The sequence below is a fragment of the Megalops cyprinoides genome, chromosome 3 (genome assembly GCF_013368585.1).
Source record: "Megalops cyprinoides isolate fMegCyp1 chromosome 3, fMegCyp1.pri, whole genome shotgun sequence".
Lineage (NCBI taxonomy): Eukaryota > Metazoa > Chordata > Actinopteri > Elopiformes > Megalopidae > Megalops > Megalops cyprinoides.
This window is the reverse complement of record NC_050585.1, coordinates 28,550,037-28,563,776: the sequence shown is the minus strand read 5'-3', so window position 1 is coordinate 28,563,776 and position 13,740 is coordinate 28,550,037. Positions and strand designations below refer to the sequence as shown.

The following is a 13,740-nucleotide window of genomic DNA, read 5'->3' as shown; positions in this document are numbered from 1 at the left end:
CATAATGGCAGTGAGCCACAATCCCACAGAGCTGTGATAAAACCTCTTATGTCTCACATACGTCTACCAGCACAGACTAATTTCTAATCTGAAATGTCATTCTGCATGGCTGTATAAGCCTCTGGCAAAGGATACACGTATTTTTGGTCTCAGGATAGTAACCAGCAGCCATAATTCAGTGTTTAACATGTATTGGTGGGAGGACCGTAATTCAGTGTAACATCTGTTGTAATTTTGAGAGCATGAGTGCTGACTGCTGGAAGCACTGAGTGCAGTTAGTAGTTCTGTAGCCTGGTGTTTTATCGGTTTGCTCTCATTTCTCTCTGACCGTCAGCTGATTTCCCAGCTTCCCCGGGCCCATCGCAACGTTTTCCGGTACCTCATGGCCTTCCTGAGGGAGCTGCTCAAGTATTCCCACCACAATAACCTCACTGCCAGCCTCATAGGTCAGTTCCCCGGTCCATTTGTAATCACAGCTTGCACAGCCAGTGCCGAAATTACTAAACAAGTGTTTCCCTCCTGCCTCTCCTCAGCTACTCTATTCGGTAGCCTCTTGATCCGGCCCCCGCCCAACTTGGTGGGCAAGCAGACGTCGCAGGACCGCCAGAAAGCCATCGACTTCATCCTGGGGTTCCTCATGGCTGCCGAGGAGGAGTGAAGGCCATGGGGAAAGGTCAGGGGTCGTAGGTCGCCCCCAGCCTCCCGCTAGGAGCAGGGAGCCTGTCGTATACGGAAGGGCTGGAATCCGAGAAGCTGGGGACGAGGTGCCCCCCCCTCCCCAATTTCTCCCACTTCACTCCAGCGAATGTCACTGTTCCAAGTGCAGGTTGCTTTTAAAATGACACCTCTGCGCCCTTGCCTCCAGAAGGTGGCACTGGTTCCCCCCTAGCTGTTTTGCACCTTCTGCATATCAGATCCACATAGCTGGATGTTCTGTGCCAAAAGAGCCCCTTGATATTCTGTTGTGTCTGAATGTATGTATTTTATTTGAATTTCACAAGTAATGATCATGTATGACACTAAAGACTGCTCACACACTAAAGAGCATTGGGAACAGTTGGATTCATGCTGCTTGTCAGAATTTGTTTTTCCTCTCTTTATGGACCCCCAAAGCCTGGAGTACCATGTATTCCTCTTGAACTCCTCATGCTTGATGACAACCTTGAATCCTTGCTTGTAATGAAAGCAAAAAACCAAGGAACTGTTTTCTACTTGAGAATCAGATGAATGGGCTACCAGTAAGCACCGAGGATTCTGTGATGGTCCCGCCTTAAGGACACTGACTGAGTGATGCGTCTGCTTGGCGTTTTATTTTTTTTGTTTTGTTTTAACCAGTCTTTTGCACCATTTTCATTGTTTTTGTTCCTTCCACAACCATTTCTGGACATTTTACACAAGACATAGGAATATTAGCCCTTGACTGTTTTTAACGGCTGCTTTTTAAAGACATATTTATTATGACTCCTCCCCTTGAAGACCTGAGGGCATTTCACAAACCTGACTGAAGAGTGCTGGATTTCCCTGTGACTTCTTGATGAGCCCTTTGGCTCTGCGTTACATCACTACGCTGTCCCATAATCCCCTAGCCCCCTTTTTTTTTCCTTGGTTGTACTCAGTAAGCTCAATGTTGCTCAATGTTTTAAACAGGGCTGATTGGAGGAGAAGTGGGGGAAAAATAGGCCAAGTTTCAGCCCAGGACTATTCCTCTTACCTGCACCTCTGAAATGTTGTATGATAAACTCTTACACTCACTGCAGTACTGGATCCTCCCTTTGAAGAGACCATTGTTTCTTCCTTACACTGTGCTTAAAAAAAAAAAAAGGATGCCAACAGAGATCAGATCACACCACAGGGCATCAATGTCTTACTGGTGTAAATAGTGCTGTTACACGTCCCTGTGTGATGTTTGACCGTGCCGTTGCCCCATGATGATGAATAGTGTGAGGATGTGCTCTGTTCCGTTTGTGTCTGTGTGTAGGAGTCCATGTCGTGTTGGTGGTACGCTCAAACCGAATTCTCCCACATAATAAGGAACCCGCCTTCGCTCGCGGCATTGCGGCTGCGCGCGAACGCTTTGAGGTCTGTGTGACTCTGGGATGCCAGCGCCCCGTTGGACGGGAGCCGACGGAGAGCAAGGCGTGCCATTCCCACAATTCCTCCTCGCGAACAGTGTTCGCCTGGCGCGCTCACCCGCAGGCTTTGGAGAAGCTGCCTCACAGCTGGACATACCTAATTTTCAGTGAGCCTTCCTCTAGGCAGGCGTCATTTACATTCATCATTGTATGTTGACCTAGGCTGAAAGCTTCCGGAAATGACAGGCTGTGCCTACATGTAGTTGAAGGTCCACCTTCTGTGTACACTTTCACACTATGAAAAATGCTATTCTGAAATGCAAATATTTCTTTTGACTGATGTGGCTTATCTGCCATTGAAACAAGTATTGTAGGTACATTGTTAAAACTAGGCATTAGGAAAAACCTCTCTTGCTCACTGAGTTAATGTATCACTTGCCTATTCTTTTCCAATGAGTCTACACCCCTGTGTGTGATGTGACAAGGAGCGCCAGTATCCATACAAAATACTGCCCTCCCTCTCTCTCTGGATTCACTTCATATCAGCGCTTACATAAAATGAGTCGCCATGGTAGCAAGCTTAGTTACTGTAGGAACCATATTGGCAGGTGAGGTACATGTGAAAACAAGGTGTTGCACTCCTCCAACCTACTGTGTACATTTAGCAGCCTCAACCGCTTGCCCAGGCATGCCTTAAGATGACTGCGTCACTAACAGAGGAGCTGGGAGTGTGTCGCAGCTCTTTTCGCATAGGTCACGCAGGGTGTCACACAGACCAGAGGGAGAGCGCAGTCATATTGGGAGATGTTGTTCGGTTTGACCACTGTATGTGTCTTTCTTTTTTATCTGCCCTGTGGGCTTCTTAAAATTCGGGTTGTGGAACGCTCTGTCTTGTGGTAAATATGCAAATACTAGAAAAAAAAATCCTCTTGCACACCTGTTGTTCAAATCGTCTGTTTTTTTTGGTACTTTTAATTTATTTAATGGAAATAAAATAATGTGTTCATTTACTGTTTTCCCTTTCCTTCCTCATTATGACACCCCTGGGACCAAAAGTCTCATGAGTCATTACAACAAAAGCATTCAGACAAGCATCAAGGAGTAGATTTGGCAGTAAGTAGATTTGGCATAAGACCTGCTGGAAATTTCTTTCATTGAAATAAGATGGGCCATTCCTGTAATTTGCATGTAAAATATACTTGCCACAAGAAACATTATTTTTGTACAAACGAGATCCTCTGTTAACTACTGCAAAGTCATCTGTAAGCTAGAGTGAGCAGAAGCTATCCAACAACAAGCTATCCAAGCTTATTGTTTTAACATGACATGGCACTTCAGTTGTAGACACGCAAAAACCTAACATCCCTCCTTCAAGTGAATTCACTGAAAATGTCTCTTTTTTTTTTTTTTTTGGTTTCACAACATGGGTGTCATTTTTGTGGATCATCTATCCAGAAGTCATTAAAATGGCAGTACATAAAATGTATATTCAGATCTTTGTGAAGGCTTGCTTTCATTTTAATTACTGCCTGATGGTCTAGTCTGTAAACGGGCTGATTGTTGCGGAGTGCTTGTGAGAACAGATTATCGCCTCCTCCTTGTCTCCACGCCCTGTGAAATGGTTTCCTGCTGATGTCACCGCTTTTGCTGGCTCGTCTTGTGCTCTGAGAGATCCCTCACCCCTGTGTCAGATTCCCCCCCGTCGCTGTACTTAAGTCCTCGTCCCACGCCGGCACTGTTGTTTGCCTGCGGCCCCCCTGGACTGCTGCCCATTGCCATGCTGAGAGTGTCGTCCTACCGTCGGCTGTTCGAGGATGAGCACTGGGGCGGCCTGCAGCTCCACTCCTCGGCCAGGTCAGTGTCCCCTTCTGTCCCCCCCCCCCCCCCCCCCCCCCCGCCAGGGCCGCTCGTGAAGCTGTGATGGCTGCAGAGGGATGCGTTGCAGTTTGGAAGTACAGTACCTGAATCTGGTCTTCAGAATCTAGTCTTCACAATCTAGGCCTTCCTTCTGTGCTGTTCCTCTCTCCTTTGATTGATACACAAAGGTGTGAATTTCATAGGAATTAGACGAGTTAAACCTGTTTATTTCCCTTGCAATGTAATTATGTCTGAATGAGTCACTTTGAAGACAAATTGAGCAATGAAACCTCTGTAGATTACTATGCTTGACGTTGGGAAAAGAAAATGTTTCTTTGATTACATATGTCCACTCGTTTATGGAGAGGTCTCTTGAAGAGACAATCGGTCAGGCCATGAACTTTCATATGACACCAGGGTGTCAGTGCTTACCGGTGTGTCAGCTGCCTCGGGCCTATGGTTGTTTCTACTGCAGAGGTGAAGCAACAGAATACCAGTGGGGGGAGCCAGACTTCGAAGCTGCCCATGCTCTGAACAGGGAGGCTTTGTCTAGATTTAAATCAGAACGTGCCCTGATTGCTGCCCTCAATGACCGGCTGGCCCTCCTCATTGACACGGTAAGACTGGACTAGGTACAAAGCAGAGGAGGTGGGAACACTTACAAAAGCCCTTCACATGATACAGTGCCATCAGCTGTTATTGCCCATTGACCAATGCCATTATATGAATTGATCTCAGGACTTCTCCAAATATACAATAATACAATATCAACAATAGAGTTTGTGCTCCACTGGAGCATAATGGCCGACCCATTTATGTACATTGTCCCCATGGGTAAATATCGTGCACAGATTGGTCGTCCAATATAACACCACATGCGCAGCCCTTGACATGCAGCTCCTCTGTGGGCGGGTGTGTCGGGGAGGTGTGACCTCTGTCACCGCTCTGCCAGGCGCGGTGCCTTGAGGAGGAGAATGAGTCTCTGGAGGCCCAGATCCTGCAGCTGGAGGGGAGGCTGAGCAGCGCAGAGGCCCACGCTTCTGCCCGGGGTCCTGACGGTGGCCTGGAGGCGGTGGTGGAGCGACTGCGCAGAGAGAAGGTACCGCGCCAAGAAGCGTAGTCCCACAGACCTGCAGCGCTGAGCAGACAGGCTCGAGAATTCCCACACCCCTGTCAAGTATTTATGTATCTTAGCACAGGTCCTTGCGGTGTTTTTCTGAACTTCTGGGGAGTTGTGAAGCCCGGAGTGGGGAAAGCACGCTGTACAAATGGTTCTCTGTTCCCTGCGTCACCACTAGGTGGCACTGCAAGCTGTTTTCTGTTTCGAGCAGAGGTCGGTTCACTGACCACGGCTGTAATGAGGATCTGGACTGCTGCTGCATGCCCCTGAGCCGCAGCAACAAAGGTGGCCTGAGGGGACATGCCGGGCAGTTAGTGGACACCCACTGGGGTCTGGCCAACACGTTGTCCGGGGGGGGGGGGGGGGGGGCTTTCTTGATGGAACTGATTAGAGAGAGATCATTCCACCTTCCTGATGAAGCACCAACTCCTATTTCGGGAGACAAAACACTAAATTCTCAATGAATGATATAGCCAAACCTACCTTTTAAATATACCCAGCGAGGGGATCCTGATGCTACAGTCCCCTTGTGAAAATATGCTACAGGATTGATGAAAATTGTAAAGAAGATTAGCCCAAGCCTATAGTAAATGAATCTGTGCCTACAGGGCATAGACAGTAAGAGCCCTGGTGATCTTGGTCTCATGCCTTGTAACCAGGAAGACCGGTAACTGAAAGGTTGCCGGTTCGATTCCCTGGCTGGAGCACTGCTGCTGTACCCTTGGGCAAGGTACCTAATCCAGAATTGCCTTAGTAAATATCTAGCTGTATAAATGGATCACATGTAAAACTTGAAACCTATGTAAGTTGCTCTGCATAAGAACATCCACTAGATGCCAATAATGTAATGTAATGTGATGTCTCTGTAGGAGCAGATCCTGTTGGACATCGCCAGGCTGAAGGGGGAGCTGGAGCTTCTGCAGGCGCAGTACGAGGAGGCGGTCGAGCAACGGACGCTCGTCAACCTGGAGAGGGAGGACGTTGCCCTGGTAATGACACTCTGTTTGTTGTACATCGTTTACTTATGTTGTTGGACAGAAATGTCTTCTTGTTTATACACGTGGCATTTGACACTCATTCACTTTTATAGCTTTGCTCTGCTCTGTTCTGCTCCAATTGAGGGAAAGGAATTTGAGTCCAGAAGGGAGGACCAACACATCTGTCTTAGCTAGGTGAACAGAGGTTGAAGGAACATTTCAAAGAATATCCATAGGTTAGAGTGGTGGAAATGAACGAATACAATGGGATCATATTATTTCAAAGCTCATAATAAAAAGCAGCAGCAACATATCTTCGCCACTAGATGCCACTGTTGATCAACACCCTGGCACTGCCTCAGTCTCCCCGGCTCTGAATGGTATCCCTGGGTAATCAAATGTCTCGGCAGCGCATCAGCACAGCTGCTCATCTCCTGATCCACTCATGGGCAGACAGGAACCAGACCCTGGGCCAGCTCTGGGCTCTCAGCCACCCACCACAAAACAACCCATTTCACTGTCGTGAAAACCCGCCTCGTCAAATCCAGCATGTTATAGTACATCCTCAAGTCTCTCAGATCTGGGGAATAGCCCATTTAGTGCATTTGCATAGAGGGTCATGCTGGCCTGAAGTTTTATATTGCAGATGTACTGCAGCGCTGGCAGCACTGGTTGGCTGTTCTTCACTAAATCAGGAGTGGCTCCCAATAGGGCCGTGGAATGGTAGTGATGGAGGCCTTAGGATCAATGGTTCCGTGAAAGGAGGTGTTGGATGGGCCATCTGTTGAATCTCTAACCAATGACTATCTGAGTGCCTCAGCAGTTCTGGGCAAGACGCACCGAGGTGCAGAAGAAGTGGGCCGGAGGTGGTGCACCGCCACTGCTGGTTTGCATTTAGAATCCACGATAGAAGAGACGTGTTCAAAATTGTTAAGCTCTGCCTAAAGCATTCGGGAAGCGCAGGATCTTGGGGGATTTCTTTAGCGCACACAGACAGAGCTCAGACTCTCTCCAATTACCGGCTTCTGTTTGTACAGAGATAACAGGAACAGACGGCCTGGCCCGTGCATATATCAGGGACACATATGTTCCACTACCACACCGGGCTTCTTAGCTCCCTGATCCCTCCAATGCATTCAAATGCAAATGCAGGAATCCATAGTAATTTAAATCATCATCTATTAATTAGCCACTTAAAAAGCTGGATGAGCTGGAAAAAAACAAAACCTTGCAGTTGAATGAATTGGAGATTGAGGTATTTGTATCTAATTGCCCTTCTCCTACCTCCTCTCTTCTCCTGCATTGCAGAGACTACTTTCAGGTTGCCAGATTGGTTGGGGGTGTTCTTTTATTTTACCCAGCTCACTGCTTCCCCCTGCAGGATGTTGACGCATTGACTGCAGAGTGCCTGGCCCTGAAGGAGCAAGTGGCCATCTATGAAGAGCAGCTCGCCTCGATGCAGGTGGAGCAGGAGACGGTGAGTCCTGTCTGTTCCTTCACGTCTGAGCGTAAGCGATAAGCTGTTTACGCTATCCCTTCATTGACGCTGATCAAGGGAAAGCATGACTATGGCTCCACAGTCATTAGGTGCGGTGACCCCTGCCGCCACCCCAGTTAAGAAGCAGCGTGCCGCTAGGCCGGAGGCTGTAGTCAGTGCGGCACAGATGGGACCGGGGCTCGGCGCTGGCCGGGTGTCACCACGAGTGACTGCGGAAGCAAAGCGGGGCGCCAGGCGACTGTGAACTGTGGCAGAACCAAACGCCTGAGATGGCACAATCGGGCCAACAAGCAGGGCCCGGCGCCGACGGACAACACTCCCCCCTGCTCCTGGCCTGCCCTCTCTCTCAGTCCCTCTATCGCTTTATCTCACTCTCTGTCTTTCCCTAGCTCCCTCGCTCTCTCGGCCTCCCCTCCGCTGACAGACATCCTCCTATGTGATCAGGGGGCCGAGGGCGTAAGCGCAGTAGAGGCAGCAGAGAGCGGCAGCTCTCCCAGGGCTCCCCTTTACAGCTCACTTCCGCGGTGTTAAACGTACTCCCTCTGGGACGCGGGTGATAACTCAGGGCCGTAGAAAAATGCGCCAGACTGTGGAATGAAAGCGGAGTGCTCTTTGTTTTATTAACTGCTATCATTATAAGCATTTCCAGACACTTCATATTTCTGTAATAAATTTTCCTATCATGGCGGAGCAGGCCGAGTTCTAGGCTTGGTGCATTCCTCTTGAGCATCATGTTCACATATGATAAATTCATAGGGCATGTTTGATGGGTGTTGATGGGTGTTCAGGGGTGTTCAGGGGTATTGACGGGCGCTTATGGGTGTTGGGACTTATGCTATTATGCCTGTCCGCAGAGGGTTGAGACTGTGGCTGAACCTGCTCCTGTTGTTTCCCTGGTGTCCCTGGAGTTCCCAAGCCCTGACGTCACCCCTGCAATCCATGACCTCAAGGATTACTTCCGCCAGCTGGCCGCCAGCCTGCAGGTACTCCCCCTCACCAGCTGAGACGGACATGGGTCTGGGTTTTGACATGCTAAACACAGGCGAATTGGTCTGTCTGGTTCTGGGTAGAGGGGATGCTAGTGGAGCTAAGGCCACAGTTCCAGTAGTAGTTTAGAAGCTTAATGTTAGAATTTGTGGGCTGTGGTGTTTAGAATGTAGAGGTTGTGGTTTAGAGTGTGGCGGTTGTGGTTTACACTGAAAATTGTGGCTTAAGCCTAAGAAATACATGATAGTTCTTTAAAGTTTCAAGCAAGTAACATGATCTAATCTGACACACATAACACAAGCACTAAAGAATAAGGGGCATCAAGGCTGACACATCACACAAATTTTTGAAACGGAGAATTGTAGTCAGGACTTGGCAATGATTTCAGAGCCTCCTACTTGTCAGTGGTGCTGCCCTATAATGTTATAAAGCACTTATCATATCCTTAGGACACCCAAGTCACATGCTTTTTCTATCAAGCTCCCTAGCTATTTCTTTCCACCTATTATGCTTCAGTTGTTTGTACCCATAGCTGTGTGTACAGGTGAAGTAAACCCTCTCTAAATGCTCTTGCCACAGCTTGATGAATTCCTCATCTTCCATTTCTGTCTGGCTTGTGTTTCCAGCTTACATTTGATCCTTCATTTTCCATGGCTGTTTCTCTGGTTTCTGTTGTAGAAAACAGGAAACATATTGTTTTTCATTGTTGTTGACACATTACATTATTGATTGGTTATTTTTCCTTGGTTGGTGACAGTTCCTTACTGCTTATGAAACTAACACTGAGCAGGAATCTGTGAAAAAAATGAGAGACAAGGTATTATATTGACATTCATGGGCCAAATTTCACAACAAATATTAGAAAAGTTGTTGCAATCTGTCAAGGGTGATAAAAACGTAATCAGGACTAAACTTGTAATGTGTGCACGAGGCATTAGGAGAACAGTTTTGAGGCTGTGGGGGGGGGGGGGGGGGGGGGTTTGGATGCTGTAGGTTAGGAGGAGAACATGGAGGCTGTCGCATTAGTTGGAGAGCTTTAGAGGCTGTGGGTTAGGGTGTGTAGACTGGGTTGGTTTTTGGTGTGGAAAGTAGCGACCCTTGGCTCTGTCCCAAGTCTGCAGACCTTCTGCCTAACCCAGACTCCACCCCCCATTCATCCATCTCCCACTCTTTTCCTCCCTGCCAGCTGGACCCCAGCACTGATCACTTGGTCTGGACTCAATTAGTACACTTTAAGGTGCAGTTGTTTCAATCACAATTGATTGCAAATTGGGATTCAGCTGTAATTGTGATTGCGGACCAACCTTGGCACACCTGGATACCCGACAGCTATTCATTATTTTTTCCCTTTCTTTTTCCCCTGAAGTTCTTAATTGGAGTGAAATGAACAGTGGTTTATGGCTAATTTAAGTGGCTGTGATGGGGGGAAGAGGCAAACTGATTGCGCCTCACTTCCTCATCATCTCTGGGTAATTGTACAAGAGGGACGTGAATGGTGTCTTTCACATAATGAGTGAGTCTCCTGTTCACGGCTGAGAGTTACCATGTTTTCTCTGCTCCGAGGCGAAGGCGGCGGTTGCCATCACTGCGGGGCAGCCGAGGGCGGGAGAGGCGGCTGCAGCTCTTGGAGTCGGACTGACGGGCGGCCCTGCGGCGGCGGAGCACGACGCGCTGATGAAACAGGTGAGCGTTTCCCCAGACGAGCACTGCTGCCGATGCATGATGTGAGCACACGCACTGACTGAACCTCTGACATCCCTGAAGCACCACTGGCTGGTACACTCCTTCTGCATGCATTAACTCACAGCTGCGGAAGTGACACTGAGTAGCAGTGTGTTCAAAGGCCTTGCCTGTAGTCTTCTTGTAAACAGGACAGAAGCATGTTGTTTCTGAGACCAGTGTTTCATGGTTGGTTCTTGCTACCTAGACAAAAAAATGCAGTGGAAAAGGGTGGAGCTGTACCAGGGTCAGCAAACCTGACTCAGGCAGAAAATGGCCATATTTAGGTGAAAATTAGGTACAGTAGTAAATAACAGGTTTAATAGTGAAAAACTTCACAAAATAATGTACAACTCAAGCAAATGAGTTCCTGCTGAATGGAATGCTTACACTGAGAGATTGAGGTGGTCGAGGTGATGGCCAGATTTATCCTTTTCCCCATGTCTCAATTAATGGCACATGCTTCAGGCTTATTTTTGTGTCTCTCCCAACTTAATAAATGTCACAGGTTCCACAGTGAATTCTGTAGGGACCAGAAAAACAAACTGAAGCCTAACAATGAAGCCTCAGACATCTGTCAACTCCTCTCTTATAAGAGAGAGGCAGAGAAAAGTGACACTGTGGGCTAGATGACACGGGGTCGTGGAAGCCAAGCGGTCGGCAAAAGGTGCTTGCTGTAAATCCCTCACCTGCCTATATTTTAACTGGGGGGGAAATGGCACAAGCCGATAAGCCCACGCAAGTTCTAACAAACGTGTCCACCCAGCTCTGATTATTCTGAACGTGGTCATGCCCTCCCCTCTTTAAATAAACCGTCCCCTGAAACTGCAGACGTCTCATAGTGCCGTATCCTCTTACTGTGAAAACCACACACGACGCACAGCGAGGATACACGACAGGGCTTTTGTCTTCGCCCGCCCTCTCGCCCTCCCGCTGTACGTACGCAATGGCTGTGCGGGGGAGGGTTTCGTGCGTTGTTTGTTGTGAGGTGGTAATGAATAAGATGTGACCTTTCTCCTGAGCGGCAGAGCTGTATGGTGTTACCAGATGCATTGAGATTAACAATCAGTGCGTTGCGATGAGACGTAAAAATGAATTAAACCTGCTGTGTAAATCCCAAGTGGCGTAATGCAGCAATACATTAATACTAATGTAGCGGTAATATGTACTTGATGTATGCATTTGATCAAGCCATCTAGACGGTTAGATCATTACTTTGCATTTGAGTCTTTGCATCTTTATGTCTGTTTGGTTGTCTCTGCATCAAAGGGGTGTGGTAGCAATGTTTTATAACTACAGGGTGAGGTTAAATCAAAAGAGTGAGTGTCTACAATTGGTGATAGCACTAACTACCTCATAGTTTATTTGAATGTTTGTGTTCTGACAGTGTATGCATGTGCATTATAACTTGATAATCTCTTTTGTCTGTGTACATGTGTATACTGTGTTTATGCATGTGTGTTGTTGTTTGCCTGTGTTTGTGTAGGTTGCAGAGCTGCAGAGAGAGCTGGAGGAGCTGGAGCAGTATTTTGAGGAGCTGAAGGAGAAGATCAGGCAGAGAAGAGCTGATCACCTGGAGGAGATGGAGGAGCTGGAGGTGAGGAGATGCCCCCAGCAGGTCCACAGCATCCTGTCACCGCAGGAATGTTTCAGCTTCCATCTCAGACACTGTGGTGTCGTTGCATGTTCAGTTTGATTATGCACACAGCAAACCTACCCGCAGACATTCCTGTTTGCACCCATGCACCCACATGTGCATGAAAAGCACAACAGCAGCTTTTGTCACGGATTCTGATTGAATCTATATATGGTCTTGCAGCTTTCAAGTGTATTGCCATTGATGAGCAGGACCAATCTAGCCAGTCCATCCATGGTTGTATGTGTCTCACCTGTGTTAGCTTTTCTGAGGAGACGGACTCAGACTCAGTAGTCTGACCAGAAATGAAAGTTTATTCTGTATAGTTGTCCACAGGGGTTGTTGAAGTGAGGGTTTCTCACCAAGTATATATAAAGAGAGATAAACAGCGTATGTGCCTGTGTGGTACCAATGTTTTACCATTGGCAGGAGGCATTACCGTCTGACTAAGTCACACGTTCCTATGCAGAAGGGGTGTGCCACCTTGACGAGGTCAAATAGAGAATGCAAACATGGTGTGACGCCTTGGCGAGGTCAAGCAGTTGAACACATTTTAAAACAGAAAGCACACACAGTTCAGCACCTGTCTGATCCTGTGTCTCAGGGCTACATGGCGGAGCTGGAGCAGGCTCAGGCGGAGCTGCAGGCACAGATGAGGGAGCAGTGTGCAGACTACGAGGAGCTGCTCAGTGAGAAGATGGCCCTGGATATTGAGATCACTGCCTACAGGTGAGCAAAGTCCACAGTAGTCCATAGGTTTATGGGAGCATTGTGGGTCAGTCTTATGATCCTGTGACAGTCATCAGTGACAGAGGCTATCCAATGGTTCCGTGTCAGTTTGCTTTGGGAGTCAACATAAGTTCTGAGCTTCCCTGCCGTGGGCTGAAGAGGAAAAGCCCGGGGCTCCATGTGTCTCCATGATGTAATCCCTTGTGAGTGGTTATTGCGTGGTCAATGACGTGCATCTCTTAAGTAGCATTCCTAAGAAGACGAGCTGGCTTCCCGAGTTTCCTAGTCATCAGGAAGTAGATGTCAGAGCTGCGGTCTCAAAAAAAATGATGCAATTTCCCTTTGGTCGAAGACACCTTTGCCATTCCTTCTGTTGTTGGGGAAGTCTCAACCATCTGGTACGCAGCGTGACGCACGCTGATATTCTCGGCCCCCACCTCTGACCCTCCTCGTCGCGTTTGACTCTGAGGAGGCCTTCCTGGAGTGTCACGTCTCAGGAAGTGTCTGTCTGAGCCACGGCGGAACCTTTTCCCTCGCAGGGGCTCAGCGGTACGCTCTGCAAGGACAGTGCGTTTTAGCATTGCCCGCCGATTTATCTGTCAGTCAGAGCAGGCCAGCTACCTGCGCTCATAGGTCTGCCCACTTCAAACAGACTCTCTCGCATCCAGGGTGGACGGACAGCGTGGAAGTAAGCGTTATCATTTTCAAATTACTGACACTTTGTCAACTTTGATTAAGACCACGAATAAGAGATGAGGTCTTTGTGGTTTACATTCTTTTCTGTTTATGAAATATGACCGTTCATCATTTCCCTAGTGACACTTTAAATCCATTATGACTGTCATTTGCTGGCAGAATTCATTAAGGCGGCCACGAGAGCGTTTTTGAACAGATGCTCATTGATGCCGGCCCCCGAAGACCGTTTCTCAATGGTGATTGTAACATTATTATGTGTGTGACACCCTTGATGCTTGCACTGTGATCTGCCTTTCTGAACCAGATTAAAATGACAATGCGAGTTAGTTGAGAGTCAGATACACATCTCACAACTGTTGTTGTTGTATAAAATGTTAATATGCATCTTCCTTTTTTCTGCCCGCAGGGGATTGGTGGAAGAGGAGGAAGAGAGGCTGCACTTCCTGTAA

At 48.0% G+C, this 13,740-nt stretch overlaps 2 protein-coding genes across 3 annotated transcripts in view; both read left to right on the top strand.

The window, feature by feature from the left end:
* The window catches only part of LOC118775219 (inositol polyphosphate 5-phosphatase OCRL-like), a 22,317-nt gene extending 20,100 nt beyond the window's left edge, over positions 1–2,217 (top strand). For both annotated transcript variants that reach the window (XM_036525014.1, XM_036525013.1), the window contains 2 exons: positions 335–446; positions 534–2,217. In XM_036525014.1, coding sequence (XP_036380907.1) covers positions 335–446; positions 534–658 — 237 coding nt within the window. In that variant the 3' untranslated portion in view covers positions 659–2,217. The remainder of the gene's footprint in view (positions 1–334; positions 447–533) is intronic.
* LOC118774455 (vimentin-like) lies at positions 664–13,740 on the top strand. The gene is made up of 14 exons (XM_036523797.1): positions 664–673; positions 1,979–2,239; positions 3,764–3,926; positions 4,405–4,546; positions 4,882–5,028; positions 5,919–6,038; positions 7,408–7,503; positions 7,607–7,764; positions 7,914–7,980; positions 8,379–8,507; positions 10,075–10,194; positions 11,723–11,827; positions 12,471–12,595; positions 13,698–13,740. The coding sequence occupies exons 1-14, from the start codon at positions 664–666 to the stop codon at positions 13,738–13,740; spliced, it is 1,686 nt and encodes a 561-aa protein (XP_036379690.1).

Excerpts from the sequence above, each read along its gene's own strand:
- LOC118774455 (XM_036523797.1), top strand. Across the intron at positions 11,828-12,470 it reads AGGAGATGGAGGAGCTGGAG|GGCTACATGGCGGAGCTGGA; the intron begins GTGAGGAGATGC and ends CCTGTGTCTCAG. Across the intron at positions 12,596-13,697 it reads ATTGAGATCACTGCCTACAG|GGGATTGGTGGAAGAGGAGG; the intron begins GTGAGCAAAGTC and ends TTCTGCCCGCAG.